Source organism: Boleophthalmus pectinirostris, unplaced genomic scaffold, assembly GCF_026225935.1.
Source record: "Boleophthalmus pectinirostris isolate CB_2022bp ecotype Guang Dong unplaced genomic scaffold, ASM2622593v1 HiC_scaffold_22, whole genome shotgun sequence".
Classification (NCBI taxonomy): Eukaryota; Metazoa; Chordata; class Actinopteri; order Gobiiformes; family Gobiidae; genus Boleophthalmus; species Boleophthalmus pectinirostris.
The window spans coordinates 42,444,554-42,467,053 of record NW_026571190.1 but is presented as its reverse complement, the minus strand read 5'-3'; the positions used below and the strand labels follow the sequence as shown (position 1 = coordinate 42,467,053).

General features: G+C 47.3%; 4 protein-coding genes and 1 pseudogene across 5 annotated transcripts in view; 2 read left to right on the top strand and 3 right to left on the bottom strand.

Annotated features, from left to right (window-relative positions):
* The window catches only part of LOC110166024 (latent-transforming growth factor beta-binding protein 4-like), an 11,026-nt gene extending 7,785 nt beyond the window's left edge, over nt 1-3,241 (top strand). Inside the window, exons 4-7 of the mRNA XM_020931224.2 lie at nt 231-508; nt 1,768-1,905; nt 1,984-2,283; nt 2,383-3,241. Coding sequence (XP_020786883.2) covers nt 231-508; nt 1,768-1,905; nt 1,984-2,283; nt 2,383-2,759 — 1,093 coding nt within the window. The 3' untranslated portion in view covers nt 2,760-3,241. The remainder of the gene's footprint in view (nt 1-230; nt 509-1,767; nt 1,906-1,983; nt 2,284-2,382) is intronic.
* sde2 (SDE2 telomere maintenance homolog (S. pombe)) lies at nt 3,232-7,329 on the bottom strand. 2 transcript variants are annotated; one of them, XM_055158409.1, is made up of 8 exons: nt 7,081-7,329; nt 6,104-6,215; nt 5,722-5,833; nt 5,247-5,416; nt 5,169-5,183; nt 5,018-5,138; nt 3,665-4,313; nt 3,232-3,579 (listed from the first exon to the last, which is right to left on the bottom strand). In XM_055158409.1, the coding sequence occupies exons 1-8, from the start codon at nt 7,183-7,185 to the stop codon at nt 3,364-3,366; spliced, it is 1,500 nt and encodes a 499-aa protein (XP_055014384.1). In that variant the 5' UTR covers nt 7,186-7,329; the 3' UTR covers nt 3,232-3,363. The 2 variants fall into 2 exon arrangements, with proteins under 2 accessions (XP_055014384.1, XP_020786884.2); XM_020931225.2 differs by having other exon boundaries at nt 5,018-5,183; nt 7,081-7,328.
* Nucleotides 7,330-7,631: 302 nt separating this feature from the next.
* On the bottom strand, nt 7,632-11,712 carry LOC110166026 (uncharacterized protein K02A2.6-like; annotated as a pseudogene).
* A 1,171-nt stretch (nt 11,713-12,883) lies between these two features.
* mrps28 (mitochondrial ribosomal protein S28) lies at nt 12,884-14,003 on the top strand. Its single transcript, XM_020931228.2, has 2 exons — nt 12,884-13,189; nt 13,617-14,003. The coding sequence occupies exons 1-2, from the start codon at nt 12,890-12,892 to the stop codon at nt 13,866-13,868; spliced, it is 552 nt and encodes a 183-aa protein (XP_020786887.2). The 5' UTR covers nt 12,884-12,889; the 3' UTR covers nt 13,869-14,003.
* Nucleotides 14,004-14,071: 68 nt separating this feature from the next.
* LOC110166012 (calpain-2 catalytic subunit-like) overlaps nt 14,072-22,500 on the bottom strand; it is a 32,355-nt gene continuing 23,926 nt past the window's right edge. Inside the window, exons 7-19 of the mRNA XM_055158525.1 lie at nt 22,066-22,131; nt 21,733-21,893; nt 21,201-21,382; nt 19,964-20,175; nt 19,823-19,859; nt 19,608-19,673; nt 19,465-19,522; nt 19,331-19,395; nt 18,679-18,747; nt 18,515-18,593; nt 14,666-14,782; nt 14,309-14,367; nt 14,072-14,228 (exon numbers count right to left, since the gene is read on the bottom strand). Coding sequence (XP_055014500.1) covers nt 14,205-14,228; nt 14,309-14,367; nt 14,666-14,782; nt 18,515-18,593; nt 18,679-18,747; nt 19,331-19,395; nt 19,465-19,522; nt 19,608-19,673; nt 19,823-19,859; nt 19,964-20,175; nt 21,201-21,382; nt 21,733-21,893; nt 22,066-22,131 — 1,195 coding nt within the window. The 3' untranslated portion in view covers nt 14,072-14,204. The remainder of the gene's footprint in view (nt 14,229-14,308; nt 14,368-14,665; nt 14,783-18,514; nt 18,594-18,678; nt 18,748-19,330; nt 19,396-19,464; nt 19,523-19,607; nt 19,674-19,822; nt 19,860-19,963; nt 20,176-21,200; nt 21,383-21,732; nt 21,894-22,065; nt 22,132-22,500) is intronic.

Here is a 22,500-nt window from a genome sequence, read left to right as displayed (position 1 = left end):
CAGTACCTCAAATAGTACAGAGTATCTCATAAATACTAGAGTACCTCAAATACTCCAGAGAGTATCTGGTGTTACAGTAGTAATAGTAGTACTACAGTACTGCAGTACACAGTACGTGGTAGTACTTCTCAGCCAGGTCCCTGTGGCTGTTCCAGTGGCTCTGGACTCTACTTTCAGTAGTACTACAGTACACTGTACACTGTAGTATTTGTAGTACTTTTGTGTGTCAGGTGCGGCGCTGTGGCTTTGGACTCTGGATCCTGGGGTTTAGTTTCACAAAGCTGCAAAAACAAGAACCACTTCATCTGTGGATCCTCCAAGTCCAAGTCCAGACCAGGGACCGGGCCAGGGACCGGACCAGAGACCGGACCAGGGACCGGACCAGAGACTGGACCAGAGACCGGACCAGAGACCAGACCAGGGACCAGACCAAGTCCTGGATCATCAGAACCAGAGTCTGAACCAGTTTCAGATGTTGAGGGCCCAGATGGACCCGATCGATCCAGAGGTGAGTCTCTCTTTGGAATATCATCCTGAATTTTGGACTTCTGTTCATCTTGCAACACATAAAGGGAAAAGTCTCCCGAAAAAGTGAACATCAAACCTCCATGTTTGTTTTCCCAGTGGGACGTGTCTATTGACAAAGTCGATCTTTTCAAGTCTTTTGAACCATTTCACTTTTGTTTCTGCTTCTGATATTGTCATATTTTAGTTTTGGGATTCGGACGTCGTAATTGTTGTGGTTGTTGGATCCAAACAGCGGAAATCAACTCGAGGAACGAACTTTAGAAATTTGTGAACTCCATAAATGTAAAAGTGAATCAGATGTGTGTGACTCAAACCTCCGTTCAAACTGTTTCTCTTCCCAACGGAATTGAAAAATAGTGAAAGGTGAAGGTGATGGGCAGGACTGATCCACAGGAAGAACCAAAAAGGAAACATTTGTCTGACTAAATCATCCTGAGTTTACAGAGAACATTTTGTATGTGGAGCCACGACAAAACAAAATCCAGTTTGTTAATGTAGAGGAGCAGAAGACAAACAGACTGAGCTGCACTTTCTTGTTCTTGTGGTTTTACAGAAACATCATGTCTTGGTCTCTTTGCAGTGGAAGGTGTTTCTTGGTGAACAGTTGGAGCCTTTCACTTTGGCGTTGACTTTTTAAATTCATAACCAAGACTGAGTGAAGGATCAGGATTTTGTTTTGTCGTGGCTCCACATACAAAATGTTGTCTGTAAACTCGGGATGATTTCTCAGTCAGACAAATGTTTCCTTTTTGGTTCTTCCTGTGGATCAATCCTGCTCATCACCTTCACCTTTCACTATTTTTCAATTCCGATGGGAAGAGAAACAGTTTGAACGGAGGTTTGAGTCACACACATCTGATTCACTTTTACATTTATGGAGTTCACAAATTTCTAAAGTTCGTTCCTCGAGTTGTTTTCCGCTGTTTGGCTCCAACAACCACAACAATTACGATGTCCCAATCCTAAAACTAAAATATGACAATATCAGAAGCAGAAACAAAAGTGAAATGGTTCAAAAGACTTGAAAAGATCGACTTTGTCAATAGACACGTCCCACTGGGAAAACAAACATGGAGGTTTGATCATCACTTTTTCGGGAGACTTTTTCAGTTTGTTTGCACGATGAATGAAAGTCCAAAATTCAGGATGCATGTGTTGGACAAAATACTGGTCATTTTCAGTACTGACCCTGACCCTTGACCCCTGACCTCTGACCCTTCACATTTGTTTGTGTTTCAGATCCGGTCAGAGTCCAGACCAGACCTGGGCCCAGTACTGGAACTGAGACTGAACCTGGACTTGGGTCTGGGACTGACCCAGAACCTACTCCAGAACCTGGACTTGGGTCTGGGGCCATGGACCCCAAACTGTCCTCAGGTGTTTGTTTTTTTTCTCCTTTCACTAAATATTATTGTTCTGTTTTTTTCATGAAACTTACAAATTTTTCTCTGATAGAACCGGACCAAACCGGACCCAGTCTGGGACTCAATCCAAATCCAGACCCAAGTCCAGACCAGAGACCAGATCCAAGTCCAGATCCTACAGGCACTCCTGTGTCCTCTCCTGTCACTGAAGGTCTTGGTCCAGTCTCTGGTCCTGGTCCAGTCTCTGGTCCCTGCCCCACCCCTCAGGTCCCCAGGTCTCGCGCTGTGTCTCTGGACGACTCGGAGCCGGACAAAGTCTCCGTGGAGTGTTGGTCTGGAGACGTCCTCCTACTGCGCTGTGTCCAGGGAACATGGACCTGGGCCGGACCAGGTCTGTGTCAGATGCCCTCCCACACTCCCTGTCCCCGTGTGTCAGATGCCCTCCCAGATGGACCTTGTCACTGATACAAATCTCACTGTTTCTCTCCAGACCCAAGTCCAGACCCAAGTCCAGATCCATCAGAGCACTGGGACCTAGCTCTGAACCAGTCTGGGGCAGAGTACCCGCTGGGGGCAGAGTACCCGCTGGGGGGCTGCCCTCCCTGTGGTCCTGGTCTCCGGTTCAGGGAGGGTCAGTGCGAGGACATTGACGAGTGCTCGCTAAGCCCCGCCCCCTGTGTGCACGGCTGCGTGAACGCTCACGGCTTCTTCACGTGCACACCTGCGCCGCACTCGCACATGCACGCACTCATCGCTGTTGCCGCGGTAACACTGGCCGTGGTCGTCGCGGTAACCGTTTGGTGCTGCATCCGGAGGAAGAGGAGGGACCAGAAACTGGACCAGGACCTGAATCAGACCGAAGCCTGAATCCAGATCGAACCAGGACCTGAACCCGGACCTAAACCGGACCTAAACCAGACTACAGGAGGGTCTGAGGGTGGGACATGTTTCTGAATGTAATAAATTTTTTGTAGTGATTTAAAGCAAACGGTCGAGTCCGAGGGCCCGGACCGCGGACCGTCAAGTCCACGGGTCTGGAGCTGAGCGTCTGTGGTCCAGACTCAGTCAAATGAAGCTCAGCGAGGTCGCAGTTACAGCGGCGAATCTGAGGCCAGGGCCAAGTTTTAAACAGGAACTGATTTAGGAACAAAATGTTGAAATAAATCGAGCGGGTTCAGAGGTCAGACTGAGGCCACGCTTTTTATACACAAAGTGAACTGGAACCAGAGTCAGTGGAGCCCAATCATGCCCATGAACACTTCCCGTTTGGTTCTAATAAAATAACTTTTTTTAATTTCTAAACACGTTTGTACTGAATAAAAGTGAAGCACAAAGAGAAAACGTTTGACCTGGAGTTTTATTCCAAACTGATCAGAAAAGTCACGAGTCGCTCCTGAGGCAGATTCAAATGGAAAAATACAAAAAAACCAAAGATTTTAAAATAAAAACATTCAGTTCTTCTCTTCCTCCCTCACTTCCCTCTCTTCTTGCTCTTCGCCCGCAGACTCGGCTCCACTTCTCCGTCGCTCTTTCCTTTCACGCTGTAGAGTCTGTGTGCGCGCTCTGATAACGTTCCTCCGCACTTTAAGCCTCGTCTCATAAGTTCCTCCTTCAGAACGTTCAGACCCAGAGCCTCCAGGTCCTCGGGACCAGAGATCGAGTCCAAGTCCAAAACCGGGACCGGGAGCTGTGGACACAAAGACACGGGTCAGAACCAGTAAGATGCCCTCCCCTCCTCAAGTGGGGGTTCTAGTCTGGGGGTGATGGTTTACCTGATCTGGAGTCTGGTCCTGGTTCTGCTCTGGACTAGATCTGGACTCTGCAGATTTCATCTGGACCAGACAAGGACCGGACTGGCCAGGGCCTCCCTCGGGTCTACAGTTGGACTCTGCAGGTGGACTCGGTCTGGACTCAGGTTGAGGGTCAGCGGGTCCTGTGGTCTTGGTTCGGTCTTCAGATGGAACAGGTTTGACCTCAGAGCCGCTTGACCCGGACTGTTCTGGACCTCGAACCTCGGACTGTGACACTTCGATGCTGGAGGACCAGGAGGAGGGTGGAGCACAGGGCGGTGCCGGGGCAGAGGGCAGAACAGGGAGCGGTGCCGGGGCAGAGGGCAGAACAGGGAGCGGGGCAGAGGGTGAAACAGGGAGCGGGGCAGAGGGTGAAACAGGGAGCGGGGCAGAGGGCAGAACAGGGAGCGGGGCAGAGGGTGAAACAGAGAGCGGGGCAGAGGGTGAAACAGGGAGCGGGGCAGAGGGTGAAACAGGGAGCGGGGCAGAGGGTGAAACAGGGAGCGGGGCAGAGGGTGAAACAGGGAGCGGGGCAGAGGGTGAAACAGGGAGCGGGGCAGAGGGCAGGGTCTCTTGTTCCAGGTCAGACTCTTGGTCCGTGTCGTCGTCAGAGCTCAGGTCCAGGCCGGTCCTGGACACAAATGAAAGTCACATGTGATTATGGGTCAAGTCCAACTTACGGCTGTATGTCAAATTGTCCGCGTCTCCTTGAACCCCCTCCCCAGAGCGTCTCCTTGAACCCCCTCCCCAGAGCGTCTCCTTGAACCCCCTCCCCAGAGCGTCCGTCTCCTTGGCCCTGTCCTCCAGCTGCGGTGTAAAAGGTTTAGAGATTTATTAAATGTTAACACATTCATTCATGTGAACACAGCGACTGCGCCTTGAATTACTTTGTGTACGAATTGTGCTATACAAATAAACTTGCCTTGCCTTGCCTTGTTTCCTTTAATGAAAGAACTAAGCTCAGATTTTCATTTACTCCTTTCACTGACTGCAGTACATTTTCTTTACCACCAGATGGCGCCTTTACACCAACACAGAGTCCACACGTATTTAAATATTTAACACCATGAGGCCTCATCGACCTTCACCAGTCACAAAGAAACAACACAGAGCAGAAGCGGCGCAGAATCAGGGCTGTGATTGGTCTCCTCTACATCTGCTCTACATACATTTCTGTTTTTTTCATACTTCATTTTCAACACCATTTTTAAATCCTCGCGTCCTAGTGTTGTGGCGGTGAATTACTTGGCAGCGCATCGGCCTTCACGCAGATCCAGAAATCAAAAACGACAGCGGCAAACGAGTGACGAGTCGAAGCAGAACTCCAAAACTCACCAGGTGAAGGGGGCGTCGCTGCGGCTCTTCTTGTTCACTGGTCCCTCTGTCTCCTCACTGGAGCGTTTAGAGCCGCCGAGCCCGGAGCCGCCGAGCCCGGAGCCGCCGAGCCCGGAGCCGCCGAGCCCGGAGCCGCCGAGCCCGGAGCCGCAGGACACCTGAAGACCTGAGGGACAAACAGGTTTCACACACACGTTTTAGACACACGTATGTGGCGTTTGTGTTTTACCTTTAATCACAGAGTCCTCCAGTCTCTCCGCTAGCTCGTGGCACTGCTGTGTGTACTGGGCGTCTGTAAAATGATGCTTTGGTTCGGCAAGTTTCTTCTGAAGTCGCTCCAGTCGTCTCTGCTCCTTCTCCGCCTCTCGCTCCGCCTGCTTCTTCAGCCACTCGGCCATTCTGAAACACACCACATACAGACGCATCTGTAGGTCATATTACACACTCCCTCGTGTTTTTGGGGTACTCCCTCGTGTTTTTGGGGTACTCTCCCTCGTGTTGTGGAGGTACTCCCTCGTGTTTTTGGGGTACTCCCTCGTGTTTTTGGGGGTACTCCCTCGTGTTTTTGGGGGTACTCCCTCGTGTGTTGGGGGTACTCCCTCGTGTTTTGGGGGTACTCCTCGTGTTTTTGGGGTACTCCCTCGTGTTTTTGGGGTACTCCCTCGTGTTTTTGGGGTACTCCCTCGTGTTTTTGGGGTACTCACTCTTTCTCGTGGTTGACGTCGCGGAGTCTTCTCCCGCTCAGGTCGCGACACGCCTCTCGGTTTGTCGTCTTTTCGATCTGAGCTCCGAGTGCACGAAGCATCGACCCAAAACCTGCCCACACAAGTACACAACACATGAACACACAACACACATGAACACACAAGTAGACACACAGACACACACACACACACAGACACACAGAGACACACACAGACACAAACACAGACACACACACACACACACACACGCAGACACACACAGACACACACAGAGACACACACACACACAGACACACACACAGAGACACACACAGACACACACATAGACACACATAGACACACACAGACACACACAGACACACACACAGCTCTTCGTCCTCACCTCCTTTTCCTCCGCGCAGTCGAGTTTCCAGGTGATACACTGATCCATTTTGCAGAAGCTCGTCTCTGTCCACCACACGACCGTTACACACAACGTACAGGTCGCACAGACCCTGGACGCACAACACAACACAACACAACATGTGAGAATACACAACCACAACACGTGTTGTGCGTCCAGGGTTTGTGCGACCTGTACGTTGTGTATTCTCACAACACAACACAACACATGAGAATATGAGTTCATTCTGATCACCTACACAAAAACTGTCTACAGTTTGTGCGTCGTCTGTGTGTGGTTTGTGCGTAGTCTGCGCGTAGTTTGTGCGTCGTCTGCACGTGGTTTGTGCGTCCTTTGTCATTTGCTTTGATTCATATTTTATATACTCGTTTTGTTCAAGTCGCTGCGTCACCTGAGCGAAAATGACCTCATGGAATTTCTGCAAAACACACAAACCAAACTTTTTGCAGCACAAACGACGCACAAACGACTGACACATTTTGTCAGTTTCAATTTCAGAACATCTGAAGCTTCCTGGAGACTCCAGTTTGACCTTAAAAGAAATAAAATCTCCAAAACTAAAGCAGCACAAACGATAAACATGGTTTGAGTATCATTGTGTGTTTGTGTGTAGTTGTGTGTTTGAGTGTCGTTGTGTAGTTGTGTGTGTTTGTGTGTCGTTGTGTGTGTGTGTGTAATTGTGTGTTTTGTTTACATCCACCACTTTAAACTATTTTGTGGCTGGTGGCTCCCGGATTCAGATTAAAGGGTTAGATTCAGATTAAAGGGTTAGATTCAGATTAAAGGGGAGAAATTAAACGGGCTCCGGGTTTTTTCTGGATGTTTCTGTTGTTTGTAGCATTAGCAGTAGCATTAGCAGTAGCATTAGCATTAGCTTCGGTCAGACACTTCCGCTTAAACGGCCTTAAACCTCTCGTAGCCGGGTCAGAGCGGTCCGCCCCGGGTCACACTCTCACCGTGTTCCGCTGGAAGTGTTCCAGGAGCTGTCCCGCCGCAGAGAGGCCGAGCACAGGCCGCGGTCTGAGGCCCAGAGCCGGAGCGGTCACCCACACCTCCGCCATCTTGTGTCTGTCCAGCGTGAGGCCTGCGTCAGAGCGTCAGTGCGTCACTGCGTCAGTTTATTTTTATTTTTATTTTTAAAATTAATGTAATATCCTTGTTAATGAAGGATGAGCGGACCACAGGTTGTAGATGACTTTGGTTTTTACTGAACGTTACTCAATCACAGTTCAACAGTAACCGGGAACAACAACTGACATATTTTTCCCAACCTTCAGCCTATGCCGCCACCTAGTGGTCAACACGGGGTATAACATGTATCTACTACATTCCTCCCCTCTTAAGTTATTACTCTCATCTTAACTACTCAAACAAAAATTAACTAATTATTCTGTAGCTTTCCAAAACTAGCCACCTTCACATTTAACTGTGTCATCTTCTCAAACATTATAATAACCCTGACACAACCTTTTCTTTTTTTTTTTTTTTTTTTTTTTTTTTAAAAGAATCAACATTCATAGTCTTTCAGATAACTAGGTTTTGAGACAGTCCGTTGAGAACGCCGTGCTGGTGCAGCTGTTTGCTGGGGTGGTGCGTCCTTCGCTGCATCTGGGGCCGGAATATCTGTCACAGGTGGTTTTGGGTTTTCTTGCACAGTTCCTTCTGGAGCACAGCTATTTCTCACTGGCACAGGATCAGCTGAAGACAAATCCACCATGGGTGGTTCTATGATCTTAGGGTCTACTAGGTCCGCGTCTTCCGGTCTGGCCAGTATCTGGTCAACATGCCTTCGGACAACTGTTCCATCTCCCAACATGACCTTGTAAGACACCGGTCCCGTGACTTTGGTAATAAAACCCCGAACCCATTTAGGCCCATAACTGAAGTTCCGTGTAGACACTGCATCTCCCACTTGGAAACCTCTTCCTGATCCGAGCTTGTCGTGATGCTTCTTCTGCATGCACTGCTTCCGTTCCACCTTGTTTCTGAGGTCCGGATGCCCTAGATCCAGTGTCGATCTCAACCTCCTGCCCTGCAACATTTCCACTGGTGACAGCCCTGTGGTGGACTGAGGGGTAATGCGGTAACTAAACAGCACTCTTGAAACTTTAGTATGGATGCTACCTTCACCTGCTTTTTTCATCATGGACTTAAATGTCTGGACTGCACGCTCGGCACAGCCATTTGAAGAAGGATGATAAGGAATTGAAGTGATGTGTTCGATTCCGTTCTTCCTCATGAATTCTTGGAATTCGGCACTCACAAAGCACGTACCATTATCTGACACAATCATCTCAGGTAATCCTTGACTGCTGAAACTTCTCCGCAGAAATTCAATCGTATTGGCAGAAGTTGCTGAGGTTACCGCGTAGGCGTCCATCCATTTGGAATAGGCATCCATCAGTATCAAAAACATGTGACCCATAAAAGGACCCGCATAGTCTATGTGTAGCCTCTGCCACGGTTTACTCGGCCACTCCCAAGGGTGGAGTGGTGCTGGAGCTGGTAAGTGGCGATGTTCTTGGCAGGTGCTACATCTTTTCACTACAGATTCAATGTCTGCATCTAACTTTGGCCACCAGAAGTAGCTTCATGCTAATGCTTTCATTCGGGTGATGCCTGGGTGACCATGATGCAGTTGACCCCGTAATGCTTCGCGACCTGTCGGGGGTACCACCACGCGTGACCCCCACAATATACATCCATCTTGCACACTTAATTCGGTTTTCCTCACCGCATAAGGCTGGAAAGCTGAGTCTGAGTGTTGTGGTGGCCAGCCATGTTGAATGAACTGACAGACTCTGGACAGCACTGGGTCTTTTCGTGTCCACTGGCTAATTTCACTGGCTGACACGAGCGTTACCTCATCCAGGATCAGTACGCGGTCCTCCTGCTCTCTCCTGACGGCTGTCTGAGGCAGGGGGAGCCGGCTCAGAGCGTCCGCATTGCTGTGGTGTTTACCCGGCTTATAGACAATCTCATACTCATATGCTCGCAAAGTCACTGCCCAGCGCTGAATGCGAGGGGATGCCATTTGAGGCACTGCTTTCATCTCACTGAAGAGGGACAGTAAAGGCTTGTGGTCTGTACAGATGATGAACCTCCTTCCATATAAATATTTATGGAAGCGCTGAATGCCAAACATCACCGCCAGTCCTTCTTTGTCCAGCTGCGAGTAGTTTGCTTCAGCTGCCGTGAGTGTCCGTGACATGAAGCCAATAGGCCGCTCTTGCCCGTCTGGCATGCGATGCGACAACACCGCCCCTACTCCGTAAGGCGACGCATCGCAGGACAGGATTAAGTCTTTATGGCTGTCATAATGCACTAACACCTCTGACGACTGCATGAGCCTCTTAGACTCCTCAAAAGCTCTCTCTTACTCCTCCTGCCAGTTCCACGGCGTTTCTTTCCTTAACAGTCTGTGCAAGGGAGCTAACCGTGTTGAGAGATTTGGCAAGAATCTGTTGTAATAGTTGAGCAGGCCTAAGTAAGCTCTCAGTTCTGTGACATTAGTTGGTGCTGGTGCCTGTTGTATAGCCCTGACCTTGTTTGGCAGAGGGTGGAGCCCCGAGGCATCCACTTTGTGTCCCAAGAACTCGGCCTCTCGCTCCATGAAGACACATTTGTTGCGCTTCAGACGAAGACCAGCCTCTCGTAGCCGCTGTAGGACTTCGTTCAAGGTCTCCAGGTGCTCGTGGTCACTCCGACTGGTCAGCAGGATGTCATCTAAATAAACTGCAACATTAGGGATTCCCGCCACCAGACCCTCCATTATCCGTTGAAAAATGGCAGGACTAGAGGAAACACCAAATGGTAGGCGATTCACTTGAAAAAGCCCTTTGTGTGTGTTGATTGTGACATAAGGCTTTGATGCCTCATCGAGGGTGACTTGTTGATATGCATGACTAAGGTCCAGTTTAGTAAACTTCTCACCCCCGGTCAACTTCTCAAATAAGTCCTCCAACTTGGGTATTGGATACTGCTCTAGCTTGGAAACTTGGTTTACTGTGAGCTTGTAGTCCCCGCAAACACGCACCGAACTATCAGTCTTTAACACCGGCACTATTGGTGCAGCCCACTCTGAGAACCTCACTGGCTCAATTATGCCCTCCTTTGTGAGCCTTTCCAGCTCTAACTCTACTTTCTTCCTCATGGCAAAAGCCACGGGCCTAGGCTTGTAGAACTTTGGAGCCATGTCCGCTTTTACGTATATTTTTTGCGGGCGGGCCTCTCCAGGTTCCCAGTTCTTCTTTGAATACCTCTTCATTCTGCTTTAGCACATTCTGTAACGTTAGCTGAGGCTGTTCCATCTTATTGACAAACACACAGTTCATTTCCAACTCTCTTAGCCATGCTCGGCCTAGCAGGTTTGGCCCCCTCCCTGCTACCACTACTACTGGCAACTGCTTGACTTTGTCTTTGTAGGTTACTGTTACCATTGCCGTTCCTAGTGTAGAGACTTTTTCACCTGTGTATGTTTTCAGAGTCAATGAGCAGTTTTGTAACTCCTGTGCGTTTCCCGCTGCCCATAACTTGCTGTATTCATCTTTTGTCAAAATCGACACACTACAGCCTGTATCCACTTCAAACTGTACCATGTTCCCATTCAGATCTAGCTGTGTGGTAATGGGGTCTACCTTTGCCATTTTTGAGTCTTTTAGGTTGTGCATTGAAAACACTTCTTCGTCACTGGACTGGGGATCCGTGGACTCGCTCATATGATGCGCGTACTGCCTTTTTTCTTTCCAGCTAGCCTTTTCACCCTTGACATACTTCTTCCCTTCCCCCTTAGCCTGTTGCTGGTCCCTAGGAGGAGAGGACCTGCACATCTTTTTCACGTGCCCCTTTTTCCCACACCCATGGCACTTTTCATTTAGAAACCGGCAGTCCCATGCCAAGTGTTCCCCCCCGCACCTATAACAGGCCAATGGAACACTCTTGCTTTGATCTTTAGGTCGTACATTCACCTTATGCACTGACAGCGGCGGTGCAGCCTTGCTCACAGTACTGTCCAGCGCCTTTGATTGCAAGTCACGTATATCCTTGTTCGCTGTCTCGATGGCCTGCGCGACTTTCAGGGCTTTATCAAACGTCAGCTCCGGCTCCGCTAACAGTCTCCTTTGAATGCGATCATCCGCAATGCCGCACACAAGCCTATCGCGCAGCATCTCCTTCAGCTTATCACCGTAATTGCAATGTTGCGCCAGCTCTCTCAGCACAGCCACATACTCCAACACAGTCTCATTTGCCGCTCTAGTCCTTGAATTAAACTTAAATCTCTGGACTATTTCACTGGGCTTTGGATTGTAATGTGACTGAAGCAAACCAGTCAATTCCGCGAATGACTTGGCACCCGGCTTCTCTGGACTTAGCAAGTTCCTCATTAAACTATACGTCTTGCTGCCGACGGAGCTCAACAAAATCGCTCGCTGTCTTCCTGCGTCAGTAATCCCATTTGCCTCAAAGAAGTGCTCCAAAACTTCACAATATTCCTCCCAGGTCTGTATCTGACTGTCAAACACCGTCAGCGCTCCCACCATGGAAGTAGCCATCCCGCCGCTAGCGCCAGCTTCCTCGCCGTCCGACATTAGCCGAGAAACTGTTTCATGAAACACTCAAGCTGTTTCCTGCACCAACAGCGTCTCCCGAGTTCACCAGTTTCCTCGTCGCCAAATGTAATATCCTTGTTAATGAAGGATGAGCGGACCACAGGTTGTAGATGACTTTGGTTTTTACTGAACGTTACTCAATCACAGTTCAACAGTAACCGGGAACAACAACTGACATATTTTTCCCAACCTTCAGCCTATGCCGCCACCTAGTGGTCAACACGGGGTATAACATGTATCTACTACAATTAACATATTTGATTATGATACATTTATACAATAATAAATAAAAACACAAAGAACAGACACGTTTTTAACATGTGCGTGTCTGTTTATGTGCGTCACTGCAGAGCGCCACCTGCAGGCCGCGAACCACTGTCACATGAAAAACAGACAGAAAATTTATGGAAAGGCCGATACCTCCAAAATAAAAGAAAATATCATAAATGGTTACTATCCAACAACAATGATGCTTAAAAAAAAAAAAAAGGTTTGGTTTTGCAACGGAGCTGTGTTTGTTCACCTCGAGGAGGAAACTATCAAACATATTTTTCTCCTGTGGCAGCACAAAACATTTTTGGAAAAATCTAATGACTTGGTTGAAATTAAGACGGTCATAACTGTTCAATTAAATACTTTATGGTATAAACAAATTTCCAAACGAACTATTGAGCCTTAATAATATAATTATAATTGTGGGTTAATACGTAAATGTAAAAACCAAAACACAAATCCATTTCTTTTGTTGTTTAAATCTGAACTACAGTCATATATCCAACAAGGACAGACAATGACTATCTCCAAAAACTCCTATTTGAATCTTAAAAATGTGCAATAAAAATGTGCAATAATAATGTGCAATAATAATGTGCAATAATAATGTGTGCACTGATTGTAATGGCTCATACGGCTCACTGTAAGTTTTGCTGTTTTATTTTAACTTATTGTAAATGTTTAAAAAATTTACAAAAAAAAAGTAAAAGTAAAAAAAATAAAAAGAAAAAGAAAGATTAAATTTTTATTGAAAATGTAAAAGATTTAAAAAGTGCCCCGAGGAACAGATAAACACTGAAGCAGACACGCGGCAGGGCATCCGAGCATCCTCCGAGCTCCCATCAGCCCTCGGTGCCGCGGTGCATGCTGGGACAGATCGGTGATGGCGGCGCAGTGCGGGGCATGGTGCGGGGCCTGGTGCGGGGTCAGCCGGTTTCTCTGGAGCTCGGTTCGGCCGCGGCTCTGCTCCTCTCTGCGGCCGGGCTCTCGCTGCTTCGCCTCGGACTCGGCTCCGGAGAAGCCTCGGTCCGGGTTCGCCGCGGCGCTGGAGCTCCAGGAGGAACTGCGGGAGGCGGCGGCGAACCAAGCCGAGCAGCAGCGCTCTCGGGGCGGACACACGGAGAGCTTCGCCTCGCTGCTGCGGAGATCTCCCCTGGTTCAGATGGGACCCGCTAAAGACAAGGTCAGAGTCTGTTAGAGCCGGTATCATTAACAAGTGTTCGATACGATACGATACATACCTCTATACAGTGAGCTTTCAACAATTGTTTTGTTGATGATTTTTTTTAAACAAATTATTTCTATAGAATTTCTTAAAATATGACAGAACGTCTGTCGTCGTGTAAAACGGCCATTGTGACAAAAATGCTGTTAGACTTTTTCACTGCTCACAGAAAATGTGGTTTTAGAGTCGAGGTTCTTGCAGCTGCAGACAGGATTTAAAATATTGTATTGAGTTTGTAGCTTAGACCGTAAATATGACACTTAAATATGATTCTCTTGTTTTAAACAGTCTGTGGTTCACAGGATCTTCTCCAAACTGCTCTAATCTACAGCTCAGTGTCAGGCGCACATGTCTGGGTGAATTTTAAGGGATTTCCTCTCTGCAGGTGGTCGTGGGCAGGGTGGTCCAGGTTTTGGACCAGGACTTGTACGTGGACTTTGGAGGGAAGTTTCACGCCGTGGTCCGGACTCCAGACGGATCGGCTCTACCCAGAGGGACCCGAGTCCGGATCCAGCTCCAGGATTTGGAACTGACCGCTCGCTTCCTGGGACATAGTACCGACACGACGCTCCTGGAGGCGCACGCCACGCTGCTCGGGCCCGACGGAGGGACTAAACCTGGACTAAAACAGGACTAAACCCTCCTGGAGGCGCACGCCACACTGTTTGGGCACAACAGAGGGACTAAACCTGGACTAGACCAGGACCAGACCAGGACTGTGTATAAATGTACAGATCATGTTTGAGTGAAATAAAAGTGGGTTTTGTTGAGACTCAGTTTGTGTTTTTAAACACCTCTCAGCCAATCAGCTGTCAGGAAAAGATGAGAGAGAAACACAAATTCTGGAGTTGGAGTGTTTTTATTTGGAGTTGTTTCAGAGAGTTACACGGTTCTAGAAACATTTCAGATAAAAATTCTTTTTAATATTTTTTTAGTTTAAAGTTTAATAATGAATAAACAGGAAGTGATGTCATCAGATCATGGAGAAGTTCAGCCACTGGGGAAAAAACAAAACAAAAATACATCATTAGTCCTGGGTTAGTCCTAGTTTAGTCCTGGTTTAGTCCTGGTCCAGACCTGGTGCATGTCCAGTTGGATGGAGCCGCTGTTGTTTGTATCGAGTCTCTGGAAAATTCCTGTGAAAAAAAAAAGTGTCTTTTACAAACAAAAGTTTATTTAACTAACTGTATTTACAACTCAGTCTGAGTTTATGTAACTATTTACACAGAAGTCTTTTTGCACTTATGTAAAACTTTTTATACTTATATAAGTATTTAAATGTGTATACGTCTGGTTACACTTGTATAAATCTGTATAAAAACTCCACCGCCGTGTGTTTATGCACTTATATATATATATATATATATATATATATATATATATATATATTATATTATAGATAGATGGATATATAGATATAGATATTGTCCTCACTGAACATCATCTCCAGTCTCATCAAACAGGACGTGAAGTTGTCAAAGTCCAGGGTCATGTCCGACTCGGCGTATCGCGCCACGAGGAGCTGGTACAGAGCATTATTCAGTGTGAAGCCTATAGAACGTACAACACATACAATTATATATAAATACACATATTAAATTATATATAAATACACACATACAATTATATATAAATATAAGTAAATAAATATTTACAGTTGTGGACAAAATTGTAGGTTCCCTCTGGTAATGAAAGAAAAATCAACAATCACTGAAAAACTTGAAATTGAGAAAAGCAATAATAAATAAAAAAATTTACTCAAAATTGTCCAACAAAAATCAAACATTGTTTTTCACGTGTGGTTCAACAGAATTATTTTAAAAAACAAAATAATGAAACTGGCCTGGACAAAAATTATGGTTCCCTTAAAGGTTGTATGGAGGATTTTTTTTTTGTTTGTTTTGTTTCAAGTTGTCAATGATAGCATTATAGAGGTGCAGTAGCCTTGTAATTATGATGACCAAAAAAAAGAGAATAAAAATGCATCAACTCTGGACGTGGTGGGGCTAAACATTTGCCAATAGATAACGACACTGCCTCGTTATCTGTTAGCTGACAGGCTGTCAATCAATCTCCCTACGTTTCTAGCGTAACTGACTTGCCTGCGCCGCCGGTACGTGGTTTAGTTACGCCTGTCACACAGTCCACAGACGCAAGACGCACAGATGCTGTTTACTCCACCAACGCAACAGTTCTTAGCAGCTTTTTTTGACCTATATCTTCCTCGCAGTTAGCACAAAATTTGTTGCAATGGCGACAAGAATCCAGGAGCAGTTCGCCGCAAAAGAAAGTCCGTTTTGAGGTCGCTGAAAGAAGAAGACAAGGGGAAAAGCAGCGAAGCCAAACTAAGGTGATTCTTGTAGATTCATTCCAGCGATGGCGCGACTGAAGCAGACGCAGGATCTAAAGACTGACGCATTGGTCGTCAAATTACTCCTGGACAGGTCACTTCTGCTTATTATGAAAACGTACTTTATTTTCAAGAGCTAGACAAATGTTTTTCAGGACACGAAAGCGATATCCTATGTCTGAAAACGTAATTTTCAAGGCAAAGAAAGAGTTCGCTTGCTGCTGCGTGTTGTAGCTAGTTCATTCGCACTGAATCTCCGCGCACTCTTCTCTGCACCCCTTTCCTGCTCCTGTCCCCGCTGCCCGATCCACTCTTCCCCCTGCTCCTCACTTCTCCGGGCACGGAATCTCCGCGCACCCCCTCCCCTCTCCTCTCTCCTCTCCTCTCTCCCTGCTCCGCTCTTCTCCCTGCTCCTCACTTCTCGTCCGCGAACGAAATGTCCGCACACCCGCTCCCCCCGCTCCTCACTTCTCCGCCTTGCCTAACCAACACTGTAGTTAGTTGTTTACAAGTCATGTGCAGCGCACCGGCTGTAAACAAACCTGTTTCTGGCGTAAGGAGGAGGCGGGAGGAGGCGTTTCTACGTAGGAGCTGTAGGGGAGGGGAGGTGGTTTCACGCATGCGCAACATTTGAAAAAGGACAAACAGTCGCTGGATTTCTCGTTCCTTGGAAAATCCTCTATACAACCTTTAACTTAATATTTTGTTGCACAAACTTTTTGAGTCAAACTCGTTCTTGTGTGTTTTTTCGTGTGTTTTGGGTCATTTTCCTGTTGAAGACTCATGACCTACGACTGAGATCAAACTTTCTGAGGCGACACATTTTGTTCCAAAACACTTTGATAGTTTTGAGATTCTGTTGTATTTTTCACAGATTCAAGACGCCCTGAGCCTGACGCAGCAGAACAGCCCCAGAACCAAACCAAACCTCCTCCGTGCTTCACAGCAGAGACAGTGTTCTTTTCTTGGTCTGCTTCACGTTTGCGTCTGTGAACATAGAGCTGATGTGTCTTGCCAAGAGCTTCAGTTTTGTCTGATCTGTCCAAAGAACATTCTCCCAGAAGTTTTGTGGTTGGTCCATCTGCATCGTGACAAACTCCAGTGTCACTTTCTGATGATGTTCTCTCAGCAGTGGTGTCCTCACATGAAGTCACTTTGGCTCAAACACTGATGGACGGTGTGATCTGACCTGATGTTCCTCGTCCTTCAACTTCACGTTTCATTTGTTTGGAGGTTGTTCTGGGTCTTTGGTTCCGTTCGTATGATTCGTCTCTTCAGTTTGTCGTCAGTTTTCCTCTTGCGGTCGCGTCCAGGGAGGTTGTCTTCAGTCCTGTGGAGCTTAAACTTCTGAAGAACATGTGGAAGTGTAATCACAGGAACATCACGCTGCTTGGAGATGGTCTTATTGTCTTTATCTTGAACCTGCTCGTCTCTCATGTTCTTTCTGGTCTCTGTGTGACACAGTTCTCTTCTTCTCTTTCTCTGGTCCATGTTCAGTGTTGTGTCCATCATGTCTCCAAACACAATGACACATGTGGCCCTTTAAACAGACACACTGACTGAGACTGATGAGTCTGAAGAACCTGTGATGAAGATCAGAGACACACTGAACTTTAACATGTCCATGTTGTCCAACTGTTTACAAGCTTTTCTAGAGGAACATCATGTTTATCCACGGCACTTTCATTAGTTTGTTTTTTTAAATTATTCTATTGAACAACAATTAAAAAACAGGGTCTGATTTTCATTGGTTATTTGTCAGGATTTTTTTTTTTTTTTTGCTTTTCTTGGTTTCCAGTTATTTCAGTGAAAATTGTTGATTTTTCTTTCCTACAACAACATTGTACAACGATTTTGTCCAGGATTGTCCATGCTGCAGCAAGAACATTTCCACTGTGTGTCTCAGTCTGTGTGTCTCAGTCTGTGTGTCTCAGTCTGTGTGTCTCAGTCTGTGTGTCGAGGTCTGTGTGTCGAGGTCTGTGTGTGTCTCAGTCTGTGTGTCTCAGTCTGTGTGTCTCAGTCTATGTGTCTCAGTCTGTGTGTCTCAGTCTGTGTGTGTCTCAGTCTGTGTGTCTCAGTCTGTGTGTCTCAGTCTGTGTGTCGAGGTCTGTGTGTGTCGAGGTCTGTGTGTGTCTCAGTCTGTGTGTCTCAGTCTGTGTGTGTCGAGGTCTGTGTGTCTCAGTCTGTGTGTCTCAGTCTATGTGTCTCAGTCTGTGTGTCTCAGTCTGTGTGTGTCGAGGTCTGTGTGTGTCTCAGTCTGTGTGTCTCAGTCTGTGTGTCTCAGTCTGTGTGTGTCGAGGTCTGTGTGTGTCGAGGTCTGTGTGTGTCGAGGTCTGTGTGTGTCGAGGTCTGTCTGTGTCAGTTTCACAGGGGGACAGGTTAGGGAGGATCAGCAGATCTGTGGAAGAGCCCAAAGTGCCCCTCCTCAGGACAAAAGTGTCCCTCCTCTGTGTCCTGCAGTGTCACAGCGGCCTGCAGGGGGCGCCAGGTGACCAGCAGGAAAAGTCTCACTTTCTTCACTCACACATTGTGTGTAAAAAAAACTGGAGCCTCAAAAAGGTCCAGAGATAAACTTTAAAACTGTCTCCATGGATACGAGAAAAACAAACACACACAAACAAACACACATACACAAACACACACACATACACAAACACACACAAACACACACAAACACACACACACACACACACACAACAAACACACACACATACACAAACACACAAACACACACACACACACACAAACACACACACACATGTGACAGATACAATAGAAATATTCAAATATGAATCATAAAGAAACCACCAGAACCAGAACCAGCACGTACCTCTGTCCAACCGCAGCCCAGAAACAAAGAGACACTGTTAGACCACAACCAGGACTAAACCAGGACTAAACCAGAACTAAACCAGGACTAAACCAGGACTAACCTGCATCCTTGAAGGCCACCCTCATTTCTGGGGTGCTCATGGTTCCAGAATTGTCGAGGTCATTTTTTTTGTAGATTTCCTGAAAACGTCAAATGTTCTATTATTATTATTATTATTATTATTATTATTATTATTATTATTATTATTATTATTATTATTATCACCAAGTATCTCTGGATCTTCTTCCACAGAGTCGCAAACTCCCCCAGACCCAGTTTCCCATTTCCACTATCCTGAGAGCAGCTGAGGAAAGTACTGAGAGTACTACAAGTACTACATGTACTATAAGTACTGATAATACAAGAATACTACAAAAACATTACTATTACCAGTGAAGTACTGCACCTACAGCACTACTGTATGAACCACACTAAAGTTTCTTGTTCCCACTGTTCTGAGTACTACAAATACTACTACTACAAATACTACTACTACAGATATTACTACTGCAGATACTACTAGTACAAATACTACTACTACAAATACTACTACTGCAGATACTACTACTACAAATACTACTACTGCAAATACTACTGGTGTGATTCCAGCTCCCACAGATGAACACTGTCGTTGTGTCCTTGGGCAAGACACTTAACCCACCTTGCCCACAGTGTCTGTGTACACTGGTGTGTGAGTGTGTGTGTGAATGGGTGAGTGGTTCCTTGTTGTAAAGCGCTTTGAGCCTTGAAGGTGGAAAAGCGCTATAGAAATATGTGACCATTTACTACAGATACTACAAATACTACTACTACTACTACTACTACTACTACTACAGACACAGTTCTGTCTCTGTCAGTGCTGCCCCCTGGTGGATACGTCCATGAGGTTGACCATGACGCGACATGTTTCCAGACTGAATCCGTCCGTCTTGATGTCACTTCCTGTAAAAGAGGACACTTCCTGTTAGAGCTCCGCCCCTTCACACACAGCCCCGCCCCCTCGAGACTCACGTTTGGAGACGATCTTGTTTAGGATTGTCCTGAGCTCCGGAGCAGAGATCTCCATGTCCTGGAACCAGACCAGAATTAGACCAGGTCTAAACCAGGACTAAACTTGGTCTGAAGCAGATTTAGTCCCTGGTCTGGGGACTTACCGGTCCGGCGAGTTTAGTGAAGAGTCCTCTGAATCCTGCGTCCACCTCAGAATCACTGACTGTCTCCTAAAGGACACAAGGAGAGAGGAGACAAGGACACAAGGGCACAAGGAGAGAGGAGACGAGGAGAGAGAACATAAGGAGAGAGGAGGAGGTAGGACAGACTTAGTCCAGGTCCTGTTTCAGGTTCTGGACTTTGATCAAATGTGACTCACGTCTTTAAGATCTGCGCTGACCGGATCATCACAGGGTCTGAGAGAGAACCAGGGTTAGACTAGAACTAAACCAGGACTAATGCAGGACTAAACCAGGATTAAACCAGAACTAAACCAGGTTTGATCCAGGTCCACACTTACACAGTCTGCTGCTGCTTCTCGCTGAACACTCGGATGCAGAAGTCGGCGTTGAGGTGGGGGTCGAAGGTGGAGGGCACGATCAGGTACTCCCCTGGGGGCAGTCTGAAACGGTTGCACACCTCCCTCAGGTTGATGAAGGTCTCGGAGCGAGCAGCCGACGCGTGGGTCAGGAAGAAGTTCTTGTCCAGATGGACCTGGGACTGACCGTGGAACTGAGGACAGGAGCAGGATGAGCCGCACGCAGAGACAAACACCCACCATAAACCCACTAAAACACCCGTCCAATCACAGCACAGCATGCCATCACCTGACCTGTCACCCTGCGGCCACACTGCTCACCTGCGGGGGGAGCTGTAACACAAACACGGGGGGGGGCGGGGTTAGACTCCGGCTCGACTTCTGGCTCAACAAATACGACATGTTTATTTCAGTAAAATGTGTTTTTAAAGTGATTTCTGCAACTGAAACAGGACCGAGCCTAAACCCTAACCCCTAACCCTAACCCTAAACCCTAACCCCTAACACCTAACCCCTAACACCTAACCCTAACCCCAAACCCTAACCCCTAACCCTAAACCCTAACCCCTAACCCTAACCCTAACCCTAAACCCTAAACCCTAACCCTAAACCCTAAACCCTAAACCTAAACCTAAACCTAACCCTAACCCTAACCCTAACCCTAAACCCTAACCCTAAACCCTAACCCTAACCCTAACCCTAACCCTAACCCTAACCCTAAAACCCTAAACCCTAAAACCCTAACCCCTAACCCCTAACCCTAACCTTAACCCTAAACCTAACACCTAAACCTAACCCCTAACCTAAACCCTAACCCTAACCCTAACCCCTACCCCTAACCCCCTAACCCTAACCTAACCTAACCCTAAACCCTAACTAACCCTAACACCTAAACCCTAAACCTAACCCTAACCCCTAACCCTTAACCCTAAACCCTAACACCTAAACCCTAACCCCTAACCCTAAACCCTAACACCTAAACCCTAACCCTTAACCCTAAACCCTAACACCTAAACCCTAACACCTAACCCCTAAACCCTAAACCCTAAACCCTTAACCCTAAACCCTAACACCTAAACCCTAACCCCTAACTCTAAACCAAAACCAGTTTCTTCAGTTGAAAATGCCCTGATCAGCTGTTCTGAACTTCATCACTTTGAATGATCAATCACAGCAGACTGCCCCTGTGACACAAACCCGGTCCATACCCAGTCCAGACCTGGTCCCATACCTCGTAGATGGCGAACCCGATGGTGTGCATGTCTTCTCCCTGGCGCCTCATTTTGCGGCGGTTCTTCTGGATGAGTCCCACCACGAAGCTGCAGCCGTTTTCTCCATCGTCGGGATCATCGTCCTCCTCGTTCAGACGGATCACGTACTGAGGGTTCGTCCAGAACGTGTCTGCAACGAGAAGAACCCAAGAACCGGACTGAGAGTCACCCTCTGTCCCTTTGCTCCTCTGGTTGTGTAGGTGCAGTTGGTTGTGTAGTGTTATGGGTTAGTTTTTGTGGTCAGGTGGGGTGGTCAGGTGGACGGGGTGATATTGTGGGGGCGGGGTGGTCAGGTGGGGTGATACTGTAGGGGCGGTCAGACAGGGTGGTCAGGTGGGGTAATATTGTAGGGGCGGTCAGACAGGGTGGTCAGGTGGGGTAATATTGTAGGGGCGGTCAGACAGGGTGGTCAGGTGGGGTAATATTGTAGGGGCGGTCAGGTGGGGTGGTCAGGCGGGTCCCTGGGGGCGGTGGACTCACAGGGGTGGTTGCGGCAGCCTCCAGCCGTGGAGCCGCGTCTCCAGGTCCCGTCGTATTTGGATATGCTCCAGTGTTTCAACGAGTCGTCCAGGATGGCGTCCGGCGTCAGCGTGCAAACCTCGATACGAGAATAGTGACTGCAGAAGTCTCTGAAGGACATCCTGAAGGACACGAGGAGACGGGGGGTGAGGAAGTGAGGAGACGAGAGTATGAGGAGACGAGGGGTCACGAGGGGTCACGAGGGGTCACGAGGGGTGAGGAGACGAGGGGTGAGGAGACAAGAGGGTGAAGAGACAAGGACAGAGGAGGCAAGAGGAGTGTGTAGGACAGTACCAGAACTCTCCGTCCTCTGCATTGGCGTGAGGGCAGTCTCCCTGGACATAGTTCCACTCAGAGGACCTGAAACAGACCAGAACCAGAACCAGATCAGAACCAGGTCAGAACCAGATTAGAACCAGATCAGAACAAGGTCAGAACAAGGTCAGAACTACAATGTGTGGAGTCAGATATTTTTGTGTTCCTCTAATGGACACAGAGACGCAAAATACAAACTCAAGACAGAGAAAATAATGATGAGACTTTATTGTTGTCATGTGTAAAGTGTTCATTTAAAGTGTTAATTTAAAGTGTTAATTTAAAGTGTTAAATTGAAAGTGTTAAATTGAAAGTGCGGTGTCTCATCCACATTCTCCACCGAATTTCTCCTCCACAAATAATGAGTCCAGTCACAAAACGTCTGGGCTGTGACTCCAAGTTTTTTGAGTCGTA

Excerpts from the sequence above, each read along its gene's own strand:
- sde2 (XM_020931225.2), bottom strand. The coding sequence starts at position 7,185 with ATGGCGGAGGTGTGGGTGACCGCTCCGGCTCTGGGCCTCAGACCGCGG. Across the intron at positions 5,417-5,721 it reads GACGTCAACCACGAGAAAGA|AATGGCCGAGTGGCTGAAGA; the intron begins GTGAGTACCCCA and ends GGTGTGTTTCAG. Across the intron at positions 5,184-5,246 it reads GGAGGACTCTGTGATTAAAG|GTCTTCAGGTGTCCTGCGGC; the intron begins GTAAAACACAAA and ends TTTGTCCCTCAG.
- mrps28 (XM_020931228.2), top strand. The coding sequence starts at position 12,890 with ATGGCGGCGCAGTGCGGGGCATGGTGCGGGGCCTGGTGCGGGGTCAGC. Across the intron at positions 13,190-13,616 it reads TGGGACCCGCTAAAGACAAG|GTGGTCGTGGGCAGGGTGGT; the intron begins GTCAGAGTCTGT and ends TCCTCTCTGCAG.